The sequence below is a fragment of the Toxorhynchites rutilus genome, chromosome 1 (genome assembly GCF_029784135.1).
Source record: "Toxorhynchites rutilus septentrionalis strain SRP chromosome 1, ASM2978413v1, whole genome shotgun sequence".
Lineage (NCBI taxonomy): Eukaryota > Metazoa > Arthropoda > Insecta > Diptera > Culicidae > Toxorhynchites > Toxorhynchites rutilus.
In genome coordinates, this window is record NC_073744.1 from 7,207,501 (window position 1) to 7,225,522 (window position 18,022).

General features: G+C 40.5%; 3 protein-coding genes across 4 annotated transcripts in view; 2 read left to right on the top strand and 1 right to left on the bottom strand.

Moving 5' to 3' along the window:
- The window catches only part of LOC129762811 (zinc finger protein 771-like), a 51,109-nt gene that overhangs the window by 22,066 nt on the left and 11,021 nt on the right, over positions 1-18,022 (top strand). The window lies entirely within an intron of this gene.
- LOC129762813 (gastrula zinc finger protein xFG20-1-like) lies at positions 11,182-12,437 on the top strand. The gene is made up of 2 exons (XM_055761357.1): positions 11,182-11,333; positions 11,397-12,437. The coding sequence occupies exons 1-2, from the start codon at positions 11,311-11,313 to the stop codon at positions 12,322-12,324; spliced, it is 951 nt and encodes a 316-aa protein (XP_055617332.1). The 5' UTR covers positions 11,182-11,310; the 3' UTR covers positions 12,325-12,437.
- On the bottom strand, positions 12,412-13,250 carry LOC129762816 (uncharacterized). Of its 2 annotated transcripts, none has more exons than XM_055761360.1 (3): positions 13,052-13,250; positions 12,741-12,837; positions 12,412-12,668 (listed from the first exon to the last, which is right to left on the bottom strand). In XM_055761360.1, exons 1-3 carry the CDS (start codon positions 13,107-13,109, stop codon positions 12,455-12,457), a joined length of 369 nt encoding a protein of 122 aa, XP_055617335.1. In that variant the 5' UTR covers positions 13,110-13,250; the 3' UTR covers positions 12,412-12,454. The 2 variants fall into 2 exon arrangements, with proteins under 2 accessions (XP_055617335.1, XP_055617336.1); XM_055761361.1 differs by lacking the exon at positions 13,052-13,250 and adding an exon at positions 12,944-12,977.

Sequence of the window (18,022 nt, forward strand, 5' to 3'; positions counted from 1 at the left end):
GCGTGCAGCAGATAGCCTAACGGAATCCTACGTCAACTATGCGGTCGTGTCTTGGACACAACCCACCTGTGAATTTTTTTTCGTTCTGTTCTGCGATCACGGAATGTGAGCAAAAGGAAATATCCCTAGTTTTGTCATTCATTGATATTAATATACCAGTTCATTCACTATCAGCATCTTTCTCGGACACTGACGAGACAGAGAAATTCGTTGAGGAAGATAACGAAGTACAGAATGCTCACAATAGTGACAAGAAATTAAATTGTTCAAACATGCAAGGTTTCCGTCTCAATTAAAATGCGTTCATTTTACATAGTAAATATGCAATTCCAATTCCATTTGTCAGAAATGCTTCAATAGACTCCAATTCCGATGTAAAAAAATATTGTCTTGACTCAAATTTCAAACATTTAGTTTTTGAGTCAAATTCCGAACAGACGAACATAAAATGGTGGTGTCCAAGACACGACTGCAATGGGAATATTTCGAGCTTTCTTTGGCAAACGAATCAAACTGTGCTATAGGATTAGCGGATGAAATTGCCAACATCCAGCTTTGGTTGACAAAGTTTGCATTCGCTACCCGGATCAATTCTGCATAATGTCTCCTCGCCGTCCAAGCCTATGCAATCCTTAGCTGTGAGTGTGCATGCAGATCTTCCTCTTTTGTTGGCATTTCCGCTTGCACCACCGATTTGCGTTGCCCTTTCGGAGCAACTTCAAAAATAACTGAATGAGCAAGGCACTGACTCAATGAGAAAATCACACACATATCGGGATATTGAAAATGAACAGTCACAACATTCCTGACAATTCAATGGTAATGAATAAATATGAATGAATTCTCATGACTCGAGCTTTAACCCTCCTGTACTCGCGTGCAAAATCATAACACGTATACTCGCGCACGGTGTCACAGACCGAAAATTTAACTTCTCTGTAGTGTTGCCATTGTGTATTTTTCAGGTTTTATTGGCATTTTTTTGAAGAAGAGGGTATGATTGAATGAAAAAACTACAAAAAATATGTTTTCTTCGTCTTTATTATGTTTTATAGTCATCTAATTCACCCTTCTCAAAATTGAGTAATTTTTGATACTCCAACACAAATAACGAAATTCGAATTTTCCACTGTTATTAATTAAAAGTAAGCAACTGAATATAATTCATGGAAGTATAAAGAGCTATATATTAACATAAAAACGTATTAATCGATTGTGGTTTCATTGGAGTAAAAAAAAAATGAGTGGGTTATTTTTTTTTATCCAAAATATATATTTTATTAAGGCTCATATGGCGTCAGCCTAACGGGGCCGGGAGTTCAATATTTTGACAATGTTTGCTTAGACTATGTTAGTAATATGTAACCGATTACTCGCGGTTGACTCGAGGTTAGTATTACAAGTGTTCTCATAATTGGTATGTCGCCGTCTTCGATGCTCTGTACGTGTGCCCGACACGGGATACTTCCTATTGGGATGCAGCTGACCATTAATCAGCAACGCCCCCCTAGTCTGTACCCCATATCTAGCGTGGCGCGTCTTTCTCGACTCGAGGAATCCAGGATAGAATGGCGGCGCAATCATCAGCTCGTGTAGAGTTGTCATGAGCGGTACAACCTTTGGCTCTTGTTGAATGATCAGTGGACTGCACAACCTTTGGGCCGAGTGTCTGTAAAGAGTGTGTGTATGTATTGCCGCGACTAAGTAAAAGTTTATCGATCGGAAAGGAGGGATATGAAACGGGGAAACAACGAAGGAAACATCATTAAACGTTGACATCGGCGTTTCTGAGGAACAGGTATAGATGAAGCAGAAGATCAGGATCCCGGCTACCTAAGATATCCCGGACGGGGATATCCGATTGTCTGCCTTGTGCTCTCAGTGCTCTAGAGAGCTGAGAGCGAGCAGCATGGAACCGGATACACGACCAGACAACATGCTCGATGTCGTGGTAGCCATCGCCACAATCACAAAGATTGTTTGCTGCGAGCCCAATGCGATAGAGATGCGCGTTTAGGTTGTAGTGATTGGACATAAGCCGAGATATCACGCGAATGAAATCACGACCTACATTCAATCCCTTGAACCATGCACTCGTCGAGACCTTAGGGATAATCGTGTGTAACCAACGACCGAACTCATCACCATTCCACATGCGCTGCCAACTTACGAGCGTATACTGACGAGGAATGTGGAAAAATTCATTATAAGCAATTTGCCTTTCAAAAAGTGTGCCTTCTAAAGCGCCCACCTTAGCTAGCGAGTCCGCTTTCTCATTCCCCGGAATCGAGCAATGAGAGGGAACCCATGCTAAGGTAATCTTGAATAATTTTTCGACCAAAACACTCAATAGTTGTCTTATTCTAGTTAGGAAATAAGATGAGCGTTTATCAACCTTCATTGAGCGGATTGCCTCTATTGAGCTGAGACTGTCTGAGAAAATAAAATAGTGGTCGATGGGCAATGTTTCAATGATCCCTAATGCGTAATATATCGCACCCAGTTCAGCGACATACACGGAACAAGGATCTTTGAGTTTGAATGAGGCACTGGAAGTTTCATTGAAGATGCCAAAGCCAGTGGACCCGTTTATGTATGAACCGTCAGTAAAGAACATTTTATCAGATCTAACTTTCCCATATTCTGCCGAAAATATCGGCGGAATAGAATCGGAGCGTAGGTGATCTGGGATTCCATGGATTTTTTGTCGCATGGACAGATAAAAAATGACAGAGGAATTGCAGAAGTATGGAAAGCAAACTTGGTTGGAGATGCCTGGTGAAGGATGCACGTCGTGGGTAAGGTACTCATGGTATAAAGACATAAAACTTGCTGAGGAGTCAGCTGGAGTAGATTTTCGAAGTTATCAATCACCAATGGATTCATGATCTTGCAACGGATGAGAAATCTGTAGGATAATTCTGTGAACCGAAGAGTAAGCGGGGGTACTCCTGCCAAAACTTCGAGACTCATCGTATGTGTCGAATGCAAACACCCCATGGCTATACGCAAGCAACGATATTGTATTCTCTCCAGCTTGAGAATATGAATCCTGGCAGCTGATCGGAAGCAAAAACTGCCATATTCTAACACTGATAATATCGTTGTTTTGTATAACTGAATGAGGTCTCCTGGATGGGCACCCCACCATGTTCCGGTTATTGTTTGGAGAAAATTGATTCTTTGCTGGCATTTCTGTTTCAAATACGCAATGTGTCTCCCCCAGGTACACTTAGAATCAAAATATACACCCAGGTATTTGAAAAACATAGAGTGTTGGATCGTTTTGCCGGATAGGTGAAGCTGGAATTGGGCGGGTTCGTGCTTCCTAGAAAAAACGACCATTTCAGTTTTCTCCGCAGAGAATTCGATACCCAGCTTGAGGGCCCACGTGAACAGATTGTTCAGGGTATCTTGCAACGACTTTTGCAGAACGACGGGATTAGTACCCGTGATGGAAATAACTCCATCGTCTGCAAGTTGTCTCAGCGTGCAGTCTCTAGTTAGACAATCATCTATATCATTGACGTAAAAACTGTACAAGAGGGGACTTAGGCAGGAGCCTTGTGGTAGGCCCATAAAACTGTAACGAGAAGATTTCGAGCTGAGAGAAAATCATGTGCTTTTCTGACAGTAAATTGTACAGGAAATTGTTAAGAATTGGTGGAAGTCCACGATTATGAAGCTTCTCTGAGAGAATTTCCATGGAAACTGAATCAAATGCCCCTTTGATATCGAGAAAAACGGAAGCCATTTGTTCTTTGCGAGCAAATGCGATTTGGATTTCAGCAGATAGCAGCGCGAGACAATCATTTGTCCCTTTACCTCGGCGGAAGCCAAACTGCGTATTTGACAGCAAATTGTTCGCTTCAACCCACTTGTCCAAACGAAGTAGAATCATTTTCTCTAACAATTTACGAATACAGGATAACATTGCAATCGGCCTATACGAGTTGTGATCGCAAGCCGGCTTGTTGGGTTTCCGTATGGCTATCACTCTCACTTGTCTCCAGTCATGCGGGACAATATTCAGCTCCAGAAGCTTGTTGAACAAGTTCAGCAAACGCTGTTTTGCCCATTCGGGAAGATTCTTCAACAAGTTGAATTTAATCTTGTCCGACCCCGGAGCTGAATTGTTACATGAGAGAAGGGCAATTGAGAATTCCACCATCGAAAAATTCTCATAATCGCTTTGAAGTGGAATGTCGCGTACGACGTTTTGTGCAGGAACGGTGTCGGGGCAAACCTTCCTTGCAAAGTTAAAAATCCAACGGTCAGAGTATTCCTCACTTTCGTTTGTATGGTTCCAGCCACGCATTTTCCTAGCCGTATTCCAAAGAGTGCTCATAGCGGTCTCCCTTGACAAACCATTGACGAACTTCCGCCAATATCCACGCTTTTTTGCTTTAATCAAACCTTTTAGTTTGGCTTCTAGAGCTTGGTACGTTAGAAACCATTCCACTAATCCAGTTTTCCTGAATTTTTTGAAAGCGGATGATTTTTCAAGGTAGACCTTTGAATACTCCTTGTCCCACCAAAGTGATGGAGGACGACGTCGGAAAGTGGTAGCCGGTACACGTTTCTTTTGAGCTTGAAGTGCGCTTTCGTAAATCAAACTCGATATAAAGTTATACTCTTCGAGTGGAGGTTATATCTATGATATAACCGCAAGGTTCACGTGGAACTACCTTAGCTTAGCAATCATTCGTTTGTATTGATTAAATTCTTGATTGAATGAAACAGTTTCCAAATTCAATTGAGTTCAATATATTTGCTCTGTGAGTGAAAAAAATGAACAAATGCCGTGTAAAGTCAATTCATTTATTGTGATTGATTGTTCTTCGTTACAAGTAAATTTAATGACGGACCTTTTACGTTTGGTATTATGACTAGAATAAAATATATGTACGGAAGAATTATCAAACGTTTGATGAACCAGCCTAAGGCTGAAAATCTTTCCAATAAAGACAAAAAAAAAATTATCAAACGATTATTTTATTTTACATTTCCCTCTGAAGTTTACATCCCAAAAGTGTACATACTTCTCGAATCTCGAATTTGCTTGAAACTGGGAAGTTCATTCGCTTCTAGTGGCTGCACGATTTTCCCAGGTTCCTAAGTAATTCCTAAGATCATGTTAATTCATAAGATCATGTTAGGACAGACATATTCCACTCTGCACAAAGGGGTGACCGGAATAAATCGCCACAGTAAACAACTGCAACAGAAACAACCGCTTAGAAAAAGTGTAGTAGGCTAGAAATATTTGGCGCGGGAAAAACATCATGTGCCTCACATTTCTATTATAAATTTATTCTCTTGTTCTCGTTTTTCGAAATTTATTCTGAGGACAATGTAATGGGGACGAAGTCCCCATTTGGCGAGGATAAGGAATCGAGGCGGCCCATGCCGCCAAGATGACGCAATCCGAGTCCACCGCCGACCCGCCGTCGGAAGCGGCGGTGTCTCGCACGCAAACCTGGGATCCACTGATTGCCCGGTTAGTTTGAAACATAGGATACGATCCTTTAGCAATGTCCGACCGAGCTCTAGCGAGCGTCGGACGGTATACGTCTGCCCGGGGCGTTACGTTTGCCTGGGGCGATACGTTTGCCCGGTTAATTCTTGTTTTGAAATACAATACCGCGCCACAATATTTATAGCCTACTACACATTTTATAAGCGGTGGTTTCTGTTGCAGTCGTTTTCTGTGGCGATTTATTCCGGGAACCGCACAAAGGCAAGCGAGGACAAAAGTACTCGCAGTTTGCATTTATTTGCAGAGCCGATTTCCCCAGAAACCTCGGTTTTGAAGTCTGTGTTAGGGAAACACATTTCAATCGGAACAAAAATACCCCCGATTTGTATGAATTCGCAATGCCGATTTCCCCACGCTTCATGGATTTGAAGTCTGTGTTAGGGAAACACATTCCAGTCGGAACAAAAATACCCCCGACTTGCATGAATTTGAAATACCGATTTCTCCAGGCACCTTGGTTTAGAAATCTCTATTAGGGAACACATTTCGGTGGGAACAAAAGCTCCCCCTACTTTCGTGTGTTCTTTTTCTTCTTTTTGGCTTTAAGAGGGTTTAAACTTTTCAGTTCACTCGCCTCTAGGCTCTTTCGTGTGTTTGCAATGCCGATTTCGCTGCTTGGTTTTAAAGTCTGTGTTAGGGAACATTTTTCGATGAGAACAAAAGTCCCCCTACTTTCATGTATTTGCAATGTCGATTTCCCCAAGGCTGCTTGGTTTTGATGGCTGTGTTAGGGAAACCGTAAATCGGGCCAATCAAAACGATGCAGTTAGGGCGTTTAGATAACGCCTAATATTTTACAGTTATTCAATTGTTTATCTAATGAAAAACAACATTTTGTTAGTTGCGATAGATGCGTAGAAATATTCCCTATCAAGTGATGCAAACATCTCTCCTATCCAGTACGAAATGTTCGAGCTATAAGCATTCGAAATCTTTCATTTTTTCCTGCATGTTCTGTGTTTAGGTTTTCATTTTACCCTCCATATATTCCGGTTAGACGTAGTCCCACGTCAAAAATCAGAACATAGCATAACTGCATGCTCGAAACAAACATATTTTTTACATTTAATGCAGTTGTTGCGTGGTTTTAGAGTCTTTTATCGAAAAGAAGAATGTATAACGGCCTTCTAGATAATTATCAGATGATTCAGGTTCTGGAATGTTAAGTTTGCATATTTCTAATATTCTTTGTCTCTGTTTTCTTGGTAAACTAAGAATTAATGCCTTTTTTTAGATGAGGCATAAAAAGATGATATAAAAGGATTTCTAGGAACTTCCTTTTCTTTTTCTTGTTTTCTTGTCGATATTGTCCATTATAGAAAAATATCCCCGAAACTGTAACTGTTAAAAATTCCAATAGGCAACCGATTCGTTTATAGTTTACTGTTTACTATTCTTCCACAAGTGTGTATATGTATGACCATTATATTTAGCGAATAACTATACGAAAGTAAAACATTTATATTTTGCTTTTGAACGTATGAATCTAACGACAAATATGCCGACGAATAGTTAATATGTGGATCCGTTCAATCCAGTTACAAAAGGAACTGAAATCAAATAAGAATAGTCCGGTAATGATCTTATGCATTATATTCAATAAATATTCCTCGCCACTAACATTAATTTATACATTTCATTCAACAATATTCTAGAATATGAAAAAAGGCACTTGTCCAAAAAAGTTACTCCTACACTCGCGTCGGTGTGTCAGACCGAAAGTGTTAAAAAAGTGGCACACGTCCCCTTTGTACCAACACAAAGTCGTAGTGTTGATATTTTCTGAGAAATGAACGAATTATTGATTTCTCGGTCTGACAGACCAATGCGCGAGTATAGGAGTGTTAACACGGACTTCAAAATCAATGTGCCTGGGGGAATCCGCTTTGCAAATACAGTAGAACCTCGATTATCCGCGAGCGGTTGATCCGCGGTGCGGATTATCCGCGAATGTGAGTTCCCTAGTAAATCTATAAACATTCCCGAAATTTGTCAGTGAGTGGTAGAGTCTTGCTTTTTTGTTTTGGTCATGGCTCTCACATTACTGATGTACACGACCTTAAAGATTGATAGTTCAATAATTTATGTTTGATGAAACATAGTTTTCATGCTAAAATATATATTTTTCGTGTTTGTACCTCATTTTTAGTCTTGTATTGCATTATCCGCGATTTTCGTTAAACGCGATGGCCTAGCCCGACTATCTCGCGGATAATCGGGGCTCTACTGTACATGAAAGTCGGGGGTATTTTTGTTCCGACTGAAATGTGTTTCCCTAACACAGACTTCAAATCCATGGAGCGTGCGGAAATTGGTATTGCAAGTACATGCAAGTAGGGGGAATTTTTGTTCCGGCTGAAATGTGTTTCCCCAACAAAAACTTTAGAACCAAGGTGTCTGGGGAAATCGGCATTACAAATTCATGCAGGTCGGGTGTATTTTTCTTCCGACTGAAATGTGTTTCTCTAACATAGACTTCAAATTCAAGGAGCGTGGGGAAATTGGCATTGCAAATTCATGCAAGTCGGGGGCATTTTTGTTCCGACTGAAATGTGTTTCCCTAACATAGACTTTAAAGCCAAGGAGCATGGGGAAATTGGCATTGCAAATATATACAATTCGGGGGCATTTTTAGTCCGGCTGAAATGTGTTTACCTATTACAGACTTCTAAACGAAGGTGTCTGCGGAACTCGGAATTGCAAATACATGGGCAAATCGGGGGCTTTTATGTTCCGACTGAAATGTGTTTGTCTAACACAGACTTTAAAACCAAGATGTCATCATACCAAACGTAAAAGGACTGTCATTAAATTTACTTGTAACGAAGAACATAATCTATCCAAATACATGAATTGACCTCACATGGCATCATACAATCGTTTTACTCACAAAGCAAATATATTGAATTCCATTGAATTCGGAAATTGTTTCATTCAATCAAAAATTAAATCAATAGAAATAAATGATTCCTAAGCTAAGGAAGTCCCACGTCAACCTTGCGGTTATATCATAGATATAACCCAACCATTTTTTTAGGTGTCGGTTCCGATTCAGCTTCCGCTCTTGATGTAAATACCGCTTCGTTTCAATTTTTTGAGAACTCCCAAGATTTTGCGGAAAACAAACAAAACTTTTTGACATGCAAGTGTAGCAGCGAAGATAATTTTCGTTGAAATGTAATATTTTCTGGAAAGTGATTCTATTGGGTTGTTCGGGATGTTCGTGCAGCCACTGGTGATATTCAAATCGAGACGCTGATCAAGAAATACGAATATCTATATCCGAGGTAGCGTGGTTACGTAATAAGTTACAATGTATGGGTTCTACACTATTTGAACAAAAAATATAATGGATCGCATCTGTTCTGTTCTTATTTTTAAGAGCCTCGTGGGTCGGATGTCCATTAGCGATTCGCTTTTTGAACGCAACGATACTCGCAGTTTTTGAGCAAATCATGACGGGCGATGAAAAATCTAATCTCTTGCAAGAATGTTGAACAAAAAATTTGTTGAGGTAAGCGAAATGAGACATCAGCTATCTTTCTCCCGATCTTATTTCTGAGAAAATCATTGTTTGTGTCTAGTGGGATTGTAAATTATGAATCATGAGCTTCTAAATTTCGCAACTAAACGAACCAAAATCAGCGATCCAGAATAAACTCTCCTATTCCACCAGAAACCTCATGTCTCTTTGACAGTCCAGCAAAAATTCTTGGAGTTTTACTGGGTTCTGCTACTCCATCCACCGCACTCACCAGATATATCATCTTCATTTTATCATTTAATCAGGCCGCTGGAGAACATTTCTAGTGATAAAAATTTCGACACTTTTTTACGGTCTGCAGTGATGGAATTTTAAAGTTGCGTGAGGGATGACGAAATATTGTGAAACAAAACAGTACGTAAAATCGGATAAATGTTTGTCTCAAATATTATGCTTATATCATTAGTAGATGAAACACGGTAGATGATAAGATGAGAAATGATTTGTAATAGTGAACTAATAATAATGGGATGATGAATTTTCGGATAAGCTGAGTGAACGGCATTAGTGATGATATCCATATAGATTTTTTCGAGTTTCAGTTTATCTTCGATGATTTCCAATAACCAAAATCAAATTACGCAATCTTTGATTTCATTGTCTGGTTTTCTTGAAAACTTCAACAACTTAGGAGGCTTCCGTCAATTAATGATAACGAATGTCCGGGATTTAATTCGCGCGTAATGTTTTGATAAAACATAATTATAATGTAATAACAACGTGAATGAAATGTGGAAGGAACCAACAGCGATACATATAACACCACGGTAAATGTTGGGGAACAAATCAAATCATTGTAAAGAAATTGCTTAACAAAGCTATCATATCAATGTTAAGACATAGAATAGAAAATAGAAACAAACTTTAGATGCAGCTAAAGAACGAAGAGGGACAAACGAAAACAAATGATGTCATATCACGAAGAGCGGGAGACAGATAATTCATTCCCATCTCGCATCTCACAACTCACACTCTCTGCAGTTCTGCCGGTCCACAGCTCAACAGCTCAACAGCTCATCGACTCAGCAGAGAATCAATACAAAATTTTGACGTTTGCTGTAAATAGCAACTTTGCGATGAAGTTACTACGGCGTTGCCAAATTGAAGAACCGGCTGCTACCCTGGGGGTGCATTGTTATTTTACTAACCAGAATGGCAACTACCGGTGTGGTTGCCAAGTAATGGTGAAGGGTTGCCTAATTCTGTTTATGCTTGTTCCAGAATGAGAACATTTTTTCAGGTGCGAAATTACGAAATCATGCGAATCTGTCAAACTACCATCCTTACAACAAAAACAACTTGTACGAGATTGGTGAAACAGATTCATATGACTCACAAATGTGAGTTCATTTATGTCTCGAATTCGATACAATTCAATATTATAAATGTTATAAAAAATAAATTCGAATTGCTTAAATCGTTCCATCGATGTGAAGTGAACGAAATTTTTATATCTCGTTGCATCTATCTTGATTGCTTGATTGTTCCAACTTTCTGATGTGGGCAGAGGCAACTGTCAAAACAACGCGAATTCGTATTTTTCGCAGCAAAAGTTTGGGAAGTTCTATCTTTTTTCGATCCTTCGCAGGAGATCCCGCGCTTCGTTTTGATTGGTTGGCGAGAATAATTGGTTCGCAAAAATTCGCGTGAATTTGTCTTTAATGTGAAGGTTTGAAAAACGAGCTTTAGCAACTGGTGGGGATGCTCTAACACAAAGATTCACGCTGTGAAGATTCTCAATGTGGAACCAGTACGCTACGGATTCAAACCATGGCAACACTGACGTAGATGTCTCGAAAAATACAGTAATTTGCAATCAATACGACATGTCGAGGTACTGCTCAGTGTCGCATTGCAGGCGATTTTGACCAGTAATTGGACATTCGCGAAGACAGTGATACATTGTCGCATCTGGCGGCGGATTTCAATGTGGAGCCAAAATTTGGGCCCAGAACTCGATATTTACAAAAATGTCCAATTAGAGGTAAAAATGTCCATTTAAACGTGTCGCATTACAGGTCTGTCCAATTAGCTATATGTCGCATTAAATGTAACTTACTGTACATTTTTACAATAGCGATTGGTGCAAGCCTTCACGTATTTACGAATGGTATGCCATAATTATATCAGACCACGCTCAACACAGGTAAACAAATATGACAACTGCGGAACGGTACAAAAGCCGGAGTAAACAGTTAGACGCTACAAGCAAAGTGTTACACGAAAAATGGACGCCACAAAACATGAACCGTAAGTCATGCCTAGATTAAGCGAAAAATAACTAAAAAACACTTAAATTAACTCTTGTTGCAGCCAAATAATTGAGTCCACAGCTTATTGTCGCCTATGCCTTAAAACAGATTCCATCGAGCTTATAGTACAGTCCCCGGAAGAGGGCAATGAATCCCTACTCAACATCATCAGTGTTTGTTTGGGGATATGGCTTACCGTGACAGATGATTTTCCATTTGGGGTTTGCCATTCTTGCTCGGTATCGTTGGAGGCAATCCGACAATTTCGGTACAATTGCCAGCAGTGCGATTTGTATTTGAGAAATCAACGTTCGGCCGTTGAGGTTCCTCGTATGGCAAGCGCGGAAACCACTTCGGATGCCCCCGTTGAAAAAATGCCTTGCGTCGAGAATGATTATCATTTGCAACCACCTCCTGATGGAGGGTCACAACAGGAGCTGACACTCGAGCAGTCGACAATGGGTATTAGTGAAGCAAACGGAGGCGAATTGAATCAACTACAGGTTCAGTATTTTGAACAAGTACCCGAAGCTCCGACGGAACAAGCGGTTCCTCTCAAAAAATTCGACTGCCCTGAGTGTGGCAAACAGTTATACAGTTCCCGGATGTTAGCCCAACATGTCGTCCGAGAGCATCGACTGTGTCACGGATGTCGTATGTGCGGAATGGCATACAATAGCCAACAAAAGTTGGATTCACACGCAGCAACATGTACCGGCCGGCCGTCCAGGTTCATATGTGACCAGTGCCCGAGTGCGAAAGTTTTCTCGACGGCGGGTAGCCTTTCGATGCATCTGTATTACGCGCACGATAGTCTCAAGTCGGTGGTTTACCGCTGCGAAGCATGTAAGAAAAATTTCAAAAACAGGACTGGCCTCAAGTATCATTACAATGCACGCCACGGTTGCACGATGGTTGAGTGCGAGATTTGCCGTAGGCCTTTCCCAACGGAGGAGAGTTTATATTATCACAAACAAGCGGAACATTAACAGGTTTAGAGCATAGCGTTAGTTGTTAGTTATATAGGTCCAACAGATTGAGAGTTAACTCGAGTTAATAAAGATACTGGAAATAACTTGGGGTTGCTCTCAGTTATATTTTAGCCCGTTATTGTTTGTTTTACACGTTAGGCTTCTGCTTGGCAAAACGCAAGTCGTCACTTGAATACTCTTTTTCGCGACGTTCCTCTAGTTCCTTTCTGATCTTTTCTGGCAGTATCATTCCGAGTGTACAGTTGACCAATTCCGGCCGAGGATCGACCAAAATCGGAATAGGTCCAATCGGTCCATCCGTTACCGCATTCAACTGTTGTATTGCTCCGTCCACAGCCGGCCTGGAAGAGGTTACAGCAAAGCAAAAGAATGAAAAAAAAACTCACCAAGCTTTATAACTCGGCTTGACTTACATTTTGTTCTGTAGTGTTGCTTCTGCTTCGATCGATTTTTTGAGACTGCTTATTGTTTTACGCACGAACCTGGCTTTTCTAGACTCTTCTGAAATTTCTGATTAAATAATAAATTTCATTGAGCCAATCGTTGTTCCTGTTTGAGCCCACATCAGCTGAGTAAACAAAATTGTCACTTTGTTTTGTTCGGAGAGGGAATTTACCAATTTGTAGATTTCCCATGTTACTCATGGGGACATTTCATTTATATTGCGTGTTCATTTATACATATATGATCATTAAAACTAATGTTGCTTAAATCAACAAAATACCTAAGCAAATGGCGGAATCTCTCCTTCCAAACAGTGGCGTAGCGTGACCGGGTGACATCCGCGACGGGTTACTAGGGTGTCACCCCTCTATAATACTTAGTTCTCGTTTTCGAATGAAAAATGAAACAGTCACAAAATAAAAAAAATAAAATATGGGTTATTTGTGGATGTCGAAATGTGACTCAAATAAATCTTATCTAATAAATATCTCTGGGAGCTGAGACTGACACTGATATTGTACAAATGCTTCTCGTCAAGTGAGCTTTCGCTCTCTTGTTGCGGGCTCAATGGAATGCGCAGCAATAAGCCTCTCAACAAGATGCCACAAAAACGTACACGGTTAGAAACAGCTTCACTGTTGGAACCGATTGCTGGAAGTCCGAACTGATTCTTCGTTGTGAACTGTAACACATTCAATGCGATCTCATTAATTACATCATTAGAATTAATTTCGACGGTCTTCAAATGTCTACGATGTCTTCACCCCTATCCTGTATTTCGATCGATTCGAAATATTTCGAACGACTTGATTTAATTCCATTCTGTATTCCGTTCGAGTTGTTTTTGCATTTTATTCGTTCTATTCCCCTTCGAACATTAAATGGACAAATCGTTCGAAATAGGGAATGTGAAATTAAAACTCGAACGAAATGGAAATCCGTCGGAATACAGAATAGGGCTGCTTGGTAACACTATCAAAAGCTGCCTTTCCGAAACTTCATAGTTGCCAATTTATCAAATCGACTTTTTCATTTCGCTGCCAGGTACTCATTACATGTGTCGAGTTTGAATTGCTTCCAAAATTTCGGCTTCTTCTTTGGACGATTTTGACCGTTCTTGTAATTCCCGATGAAAATAACTAATGCACTCCAATATTACTTCTTCCATTGCTTTTTTTTGTCTTTATTTAAGAGATTTTCAGTCGTAGGATGGTTCGTCTCTGGTCTTCCATTGTTGTCTTTCATCTGGTTTACTTATCTTGTGAGAAATTCTCCCTTCAGAGGCAAATTTTTATTCGATGGATTTTGATAAAACCTTCTTAATGATCATTTCGTCTAGACTGTTCCTTTCAACAGCGAGAAAAATCACCAGTGCATTGAGTCTGATCACAACGTTACTCAGGGATGGCCCTTCGGTTTGCAAATATTCTGCGCTAGATCTATTTCATGCAGTACACAGAAGTATTAAATCATAAACTTCTTGTATGAGGAGGTCACACACCGTAGATTCTCAGCAAAATCATGCTGTCCTCACGAACCCAAAGAGTTGTCTACAAACCCTATGAATGGGGATTTTTTTTGTTTTGCTTTCTCAACAAATCCTGAACTCCTTCATTTGATCCTGACATGGTTGGAGCGATCGATAGCCTGCGAACAGGACTTCACGAAAACTAAACCCTGACCTTCCAGTTGCTGAAACATGTCGTTATTCAAATCTGCAGCTTTTCCCACCCAAAACGAAAAAAAAAATAGGAATGGGTTATATCTGTGATATAACCGCAAGATTAGCTACCATTGGCTTAGTTATCATTTGTTTAATGTTGCATCTAAATTAATTCTCAATAAATTGATGAATGGATATTTTGTTTTCCCCTTCCCTTTTTCATGGCAGCAAAAGAGAAACGGACAGAGGTTGACCAGCCGACGCATCATGCTCCACGCATCAACCGCAGACCAATCGAGACTGGAATGAAATTTCAAGAAGCTATCGCTATTTATAATGATTTAAATAGTTAGCTTTCGAAGTTTTGAGCTATTGAAACAAGTTTTTATGGCCAATAAGTAAAAAAAAACGTCTGTCGCAGATCTTTTATCTTTCGAATAATGTTATTTTCGTACCACTTCGTTCATCCGGTAGAGAGATATTAACGTTCAAAATTTTGTAAAACTAAGGGTGCTCATACACTGTTTGACCGAAGCCAAATATTTGACTCTTTTTGACAGATAAAATTTGGTCAACGTGTACTGATCAAATATATTCTACACAAAACACGACAAGCAAATATTCAATTATTGGATGCCTAAAATATTTTTTCAGTCTGTTCTTTGAACCTGACGGTACATGGTTAGGTTACCTTGGATATTTCAGTTGATTTTTTTTCCATGTTCGGTGTTTGATATTGTTTACTACTGTTTAAAATTGAAGAGTGGCAAACAAAATAGTGTTTGTACAAATATCAAATCAAACCTTATCTGTCAAAAAATATCAAATATTTGACCTCCGGGCAAACAGTGCACGGCCACCTTAAGGGTGACACCCGGGGTGGACAGCCCCCTCAGAAATGTTAGCTACCCTCTGGCAATACTTTGGCGTATGATAATTGTTGTAATAAAAATGCACGCGGTTATACAACAAACAAATTAAAACTTTATTAAAATATGAGACTATGTGCGATCTATAAACGTGGCCTTTCCCGACGACGTGCCACGCACAAGAGAAAGAGTTGAGCGATGTCTCCTCTTATCGAGCACGGTCGACATCGACCGATCTGACAGCTGTCAGATGGCGAGCCTCCGACTCGATGTACGTTGCTCGTCAGGGTTGTCCTCCCAACAATAATTATAAAAAAACACCAAATATCATGCCAAAAAGGGCAGTTATTTGGCTACCTATACGTACGTGGTCCTCTCTGACTGAATGAAAAGCTGAAATGAAAGCAGTTTTGTTGTTGAAGCATAAACTTCCCATTTTCAACCATCTTAGACAGTATTAGAATCGTCAAATTCGAATTCATTGTCATCGCTTCAGTCTAAATCGCACTCAGAAATAGTATATTTTGCGATCATTCACACTGAAGACCAGCATTTTTCGCTCATCCGTTCAGTCAGAGTGGACCAAGTTTATTTTTTAATATACTCAGAATGTCCACATTTACTCTAACTAACCAGAGCACTGAGTGAGCTTAGAAAATTCTCGATCGGACGGCACTGGGGCAAGTTAGTCTGGTTCCATTCCTTGGGTACGTACGGTATTTACTTTTCTTCGAGGTACGCTAACGTCTTCTTGGCGTAATTGGAAGACACCTTGTCCGGCCAAAATGATGCTCCTCTAAGAACGGAACCAGAATCTTCTCCAGATGCTCCTCCTGGTATCCCTTCTGGATGATGGCAAGTCCGCTCGGCTTCTTAAACCAGGGCTTTGCCTTTGGCACAGATTGCAATATACAGCATAACTTTCTTCTCAAACTTATAACTTATGCTTGTATTTGTACTTCACCCCGGGGTTGTGAATGCCTTGTCTTTGGTATACCTCCGGTCATTGCCGGTAATGTGGGACTTTGACAGCTGAAAATAACTCGTCGTCCAGCACGAACGACACCCCGCGATAATTCTTCGTCATCCAACGGCACTGGGTTTTCAAGGTCGCTATCTGCTCGTCCGTGTACTGTGGGGACCTAGTCTTCTTCCGACAGACGATGCCCTCCTGCTTGAGGGTTCTGTGGATGTAGGAATGGGAGAAGCGAAATTTTGGCCGGCGTCACGCAAACTCGTACCGTCCTTGTAGTCGAACAGATTTTTCAGAGATTCCTTCTTTTTTTTCATGATCTTCGCCGGACGGCCACTGGTCTTTCGCTCGACGTTCCGGGTTGCCAGGATCCGGTAAACAGTGCTCACCGGCACATTTTCGTCCCAGAAGTCGTCTACTGTAAACTTTTTTGCTTGACTTTCACGCGTTTCGAAGAACCGTACAACGCGCTCGCTGAGTGCTTGCTTTTGACGTAGGACTACGTCTAACCTTTCAATAAAGGGGCCCATTTCAATATTTCAATGTGAAAAACAGAAAGTGGGTTATATCTATGGTATAACCGCAATGGTGACGTAGGACTATCGTTGATTCAGTGATCCTTTGTTTGAAGTTGAATCTGAATCCATTCTGAATGAATGAATAAATGAATATTTGGGGGACTTCGAAAATGAGAGCGTTACGTTGGAGGTACAAGGTTTTATGCATCCAATATTGGATACGAAAATATCCTACTGATGGGGAAGAATAATCTTCAGAAGCTATCCTGTTAATTGCGATTGATTAAAAAAACACAAAACCAAATGTATTTGGTTACAGTGTTACATGGATAGAAAACATTCAAATAAACTCTTTCACATGAATGTAATTTTAAATTCCCAGAGGAACTGGCAGATTATTTTCAGTAACGATTAGATATTTCCACATTTTCCTCGATACAGGAAGCCCACCAGTGGTTTATGCTAACTCGATAACCATCTGTTAATAGCACTTGATTGAAACATATTTGGTCACAGTGTTACATGGATAGAAAACATTCAAATAAACTCTTTCACATAAATGTATTTTTTAATTCCCAGAGGAACTGGCAGATTATTTTCCGGATCTTTCTCGATGCTGAATGGCATCCAAACGGAAAGAATTCCGTGCGTGTATGTGTGTGTGTAGCGGCTGCTTCGATGGTCACCTTCTCTTCTCCTGAAGGATCGGCTTCTCTGTGCTCCCTCACAGTTTCAAACAAACTACTCGCGTTTCGGGGCAGATCTCGATCCTTCGCCGTCCAGCTTCCTCAGCAACGATGTTGTCTTGTCGATGTCCTCACGAAAAATGAATGCGTCTCACCACCAGAATAACGCTTAAGTATGCTTTTTGTGCGTGATTGAATCGAGAGAAGGCGTGGTTTACGATGGCAATTTGGAAGGCAAACTAGAGGGGAATGAACTCTCTGAGCTCGGAACTTTCAGCGACTGAGCAATAATCGATTGCGGGCGCATACAATATTGGCACCATTCTTTGTGTGGACACCGACTGGACAACATCGTTGCTGGACGAGCTGGACGGCGAGGGATCGAGTGCCTTTCTCAAGGCAATGAGGGTAGAGGTGTAATGCAGGAGTTAGAGTAGAGTTTCAAGGGCCTTTCTCAAGGCTAGAGACGAATGAACTGAAAAGTTTAAAGTCTCTATAATACAAAACCAACCACCAATATTGGATACGGAAATATCCTACTG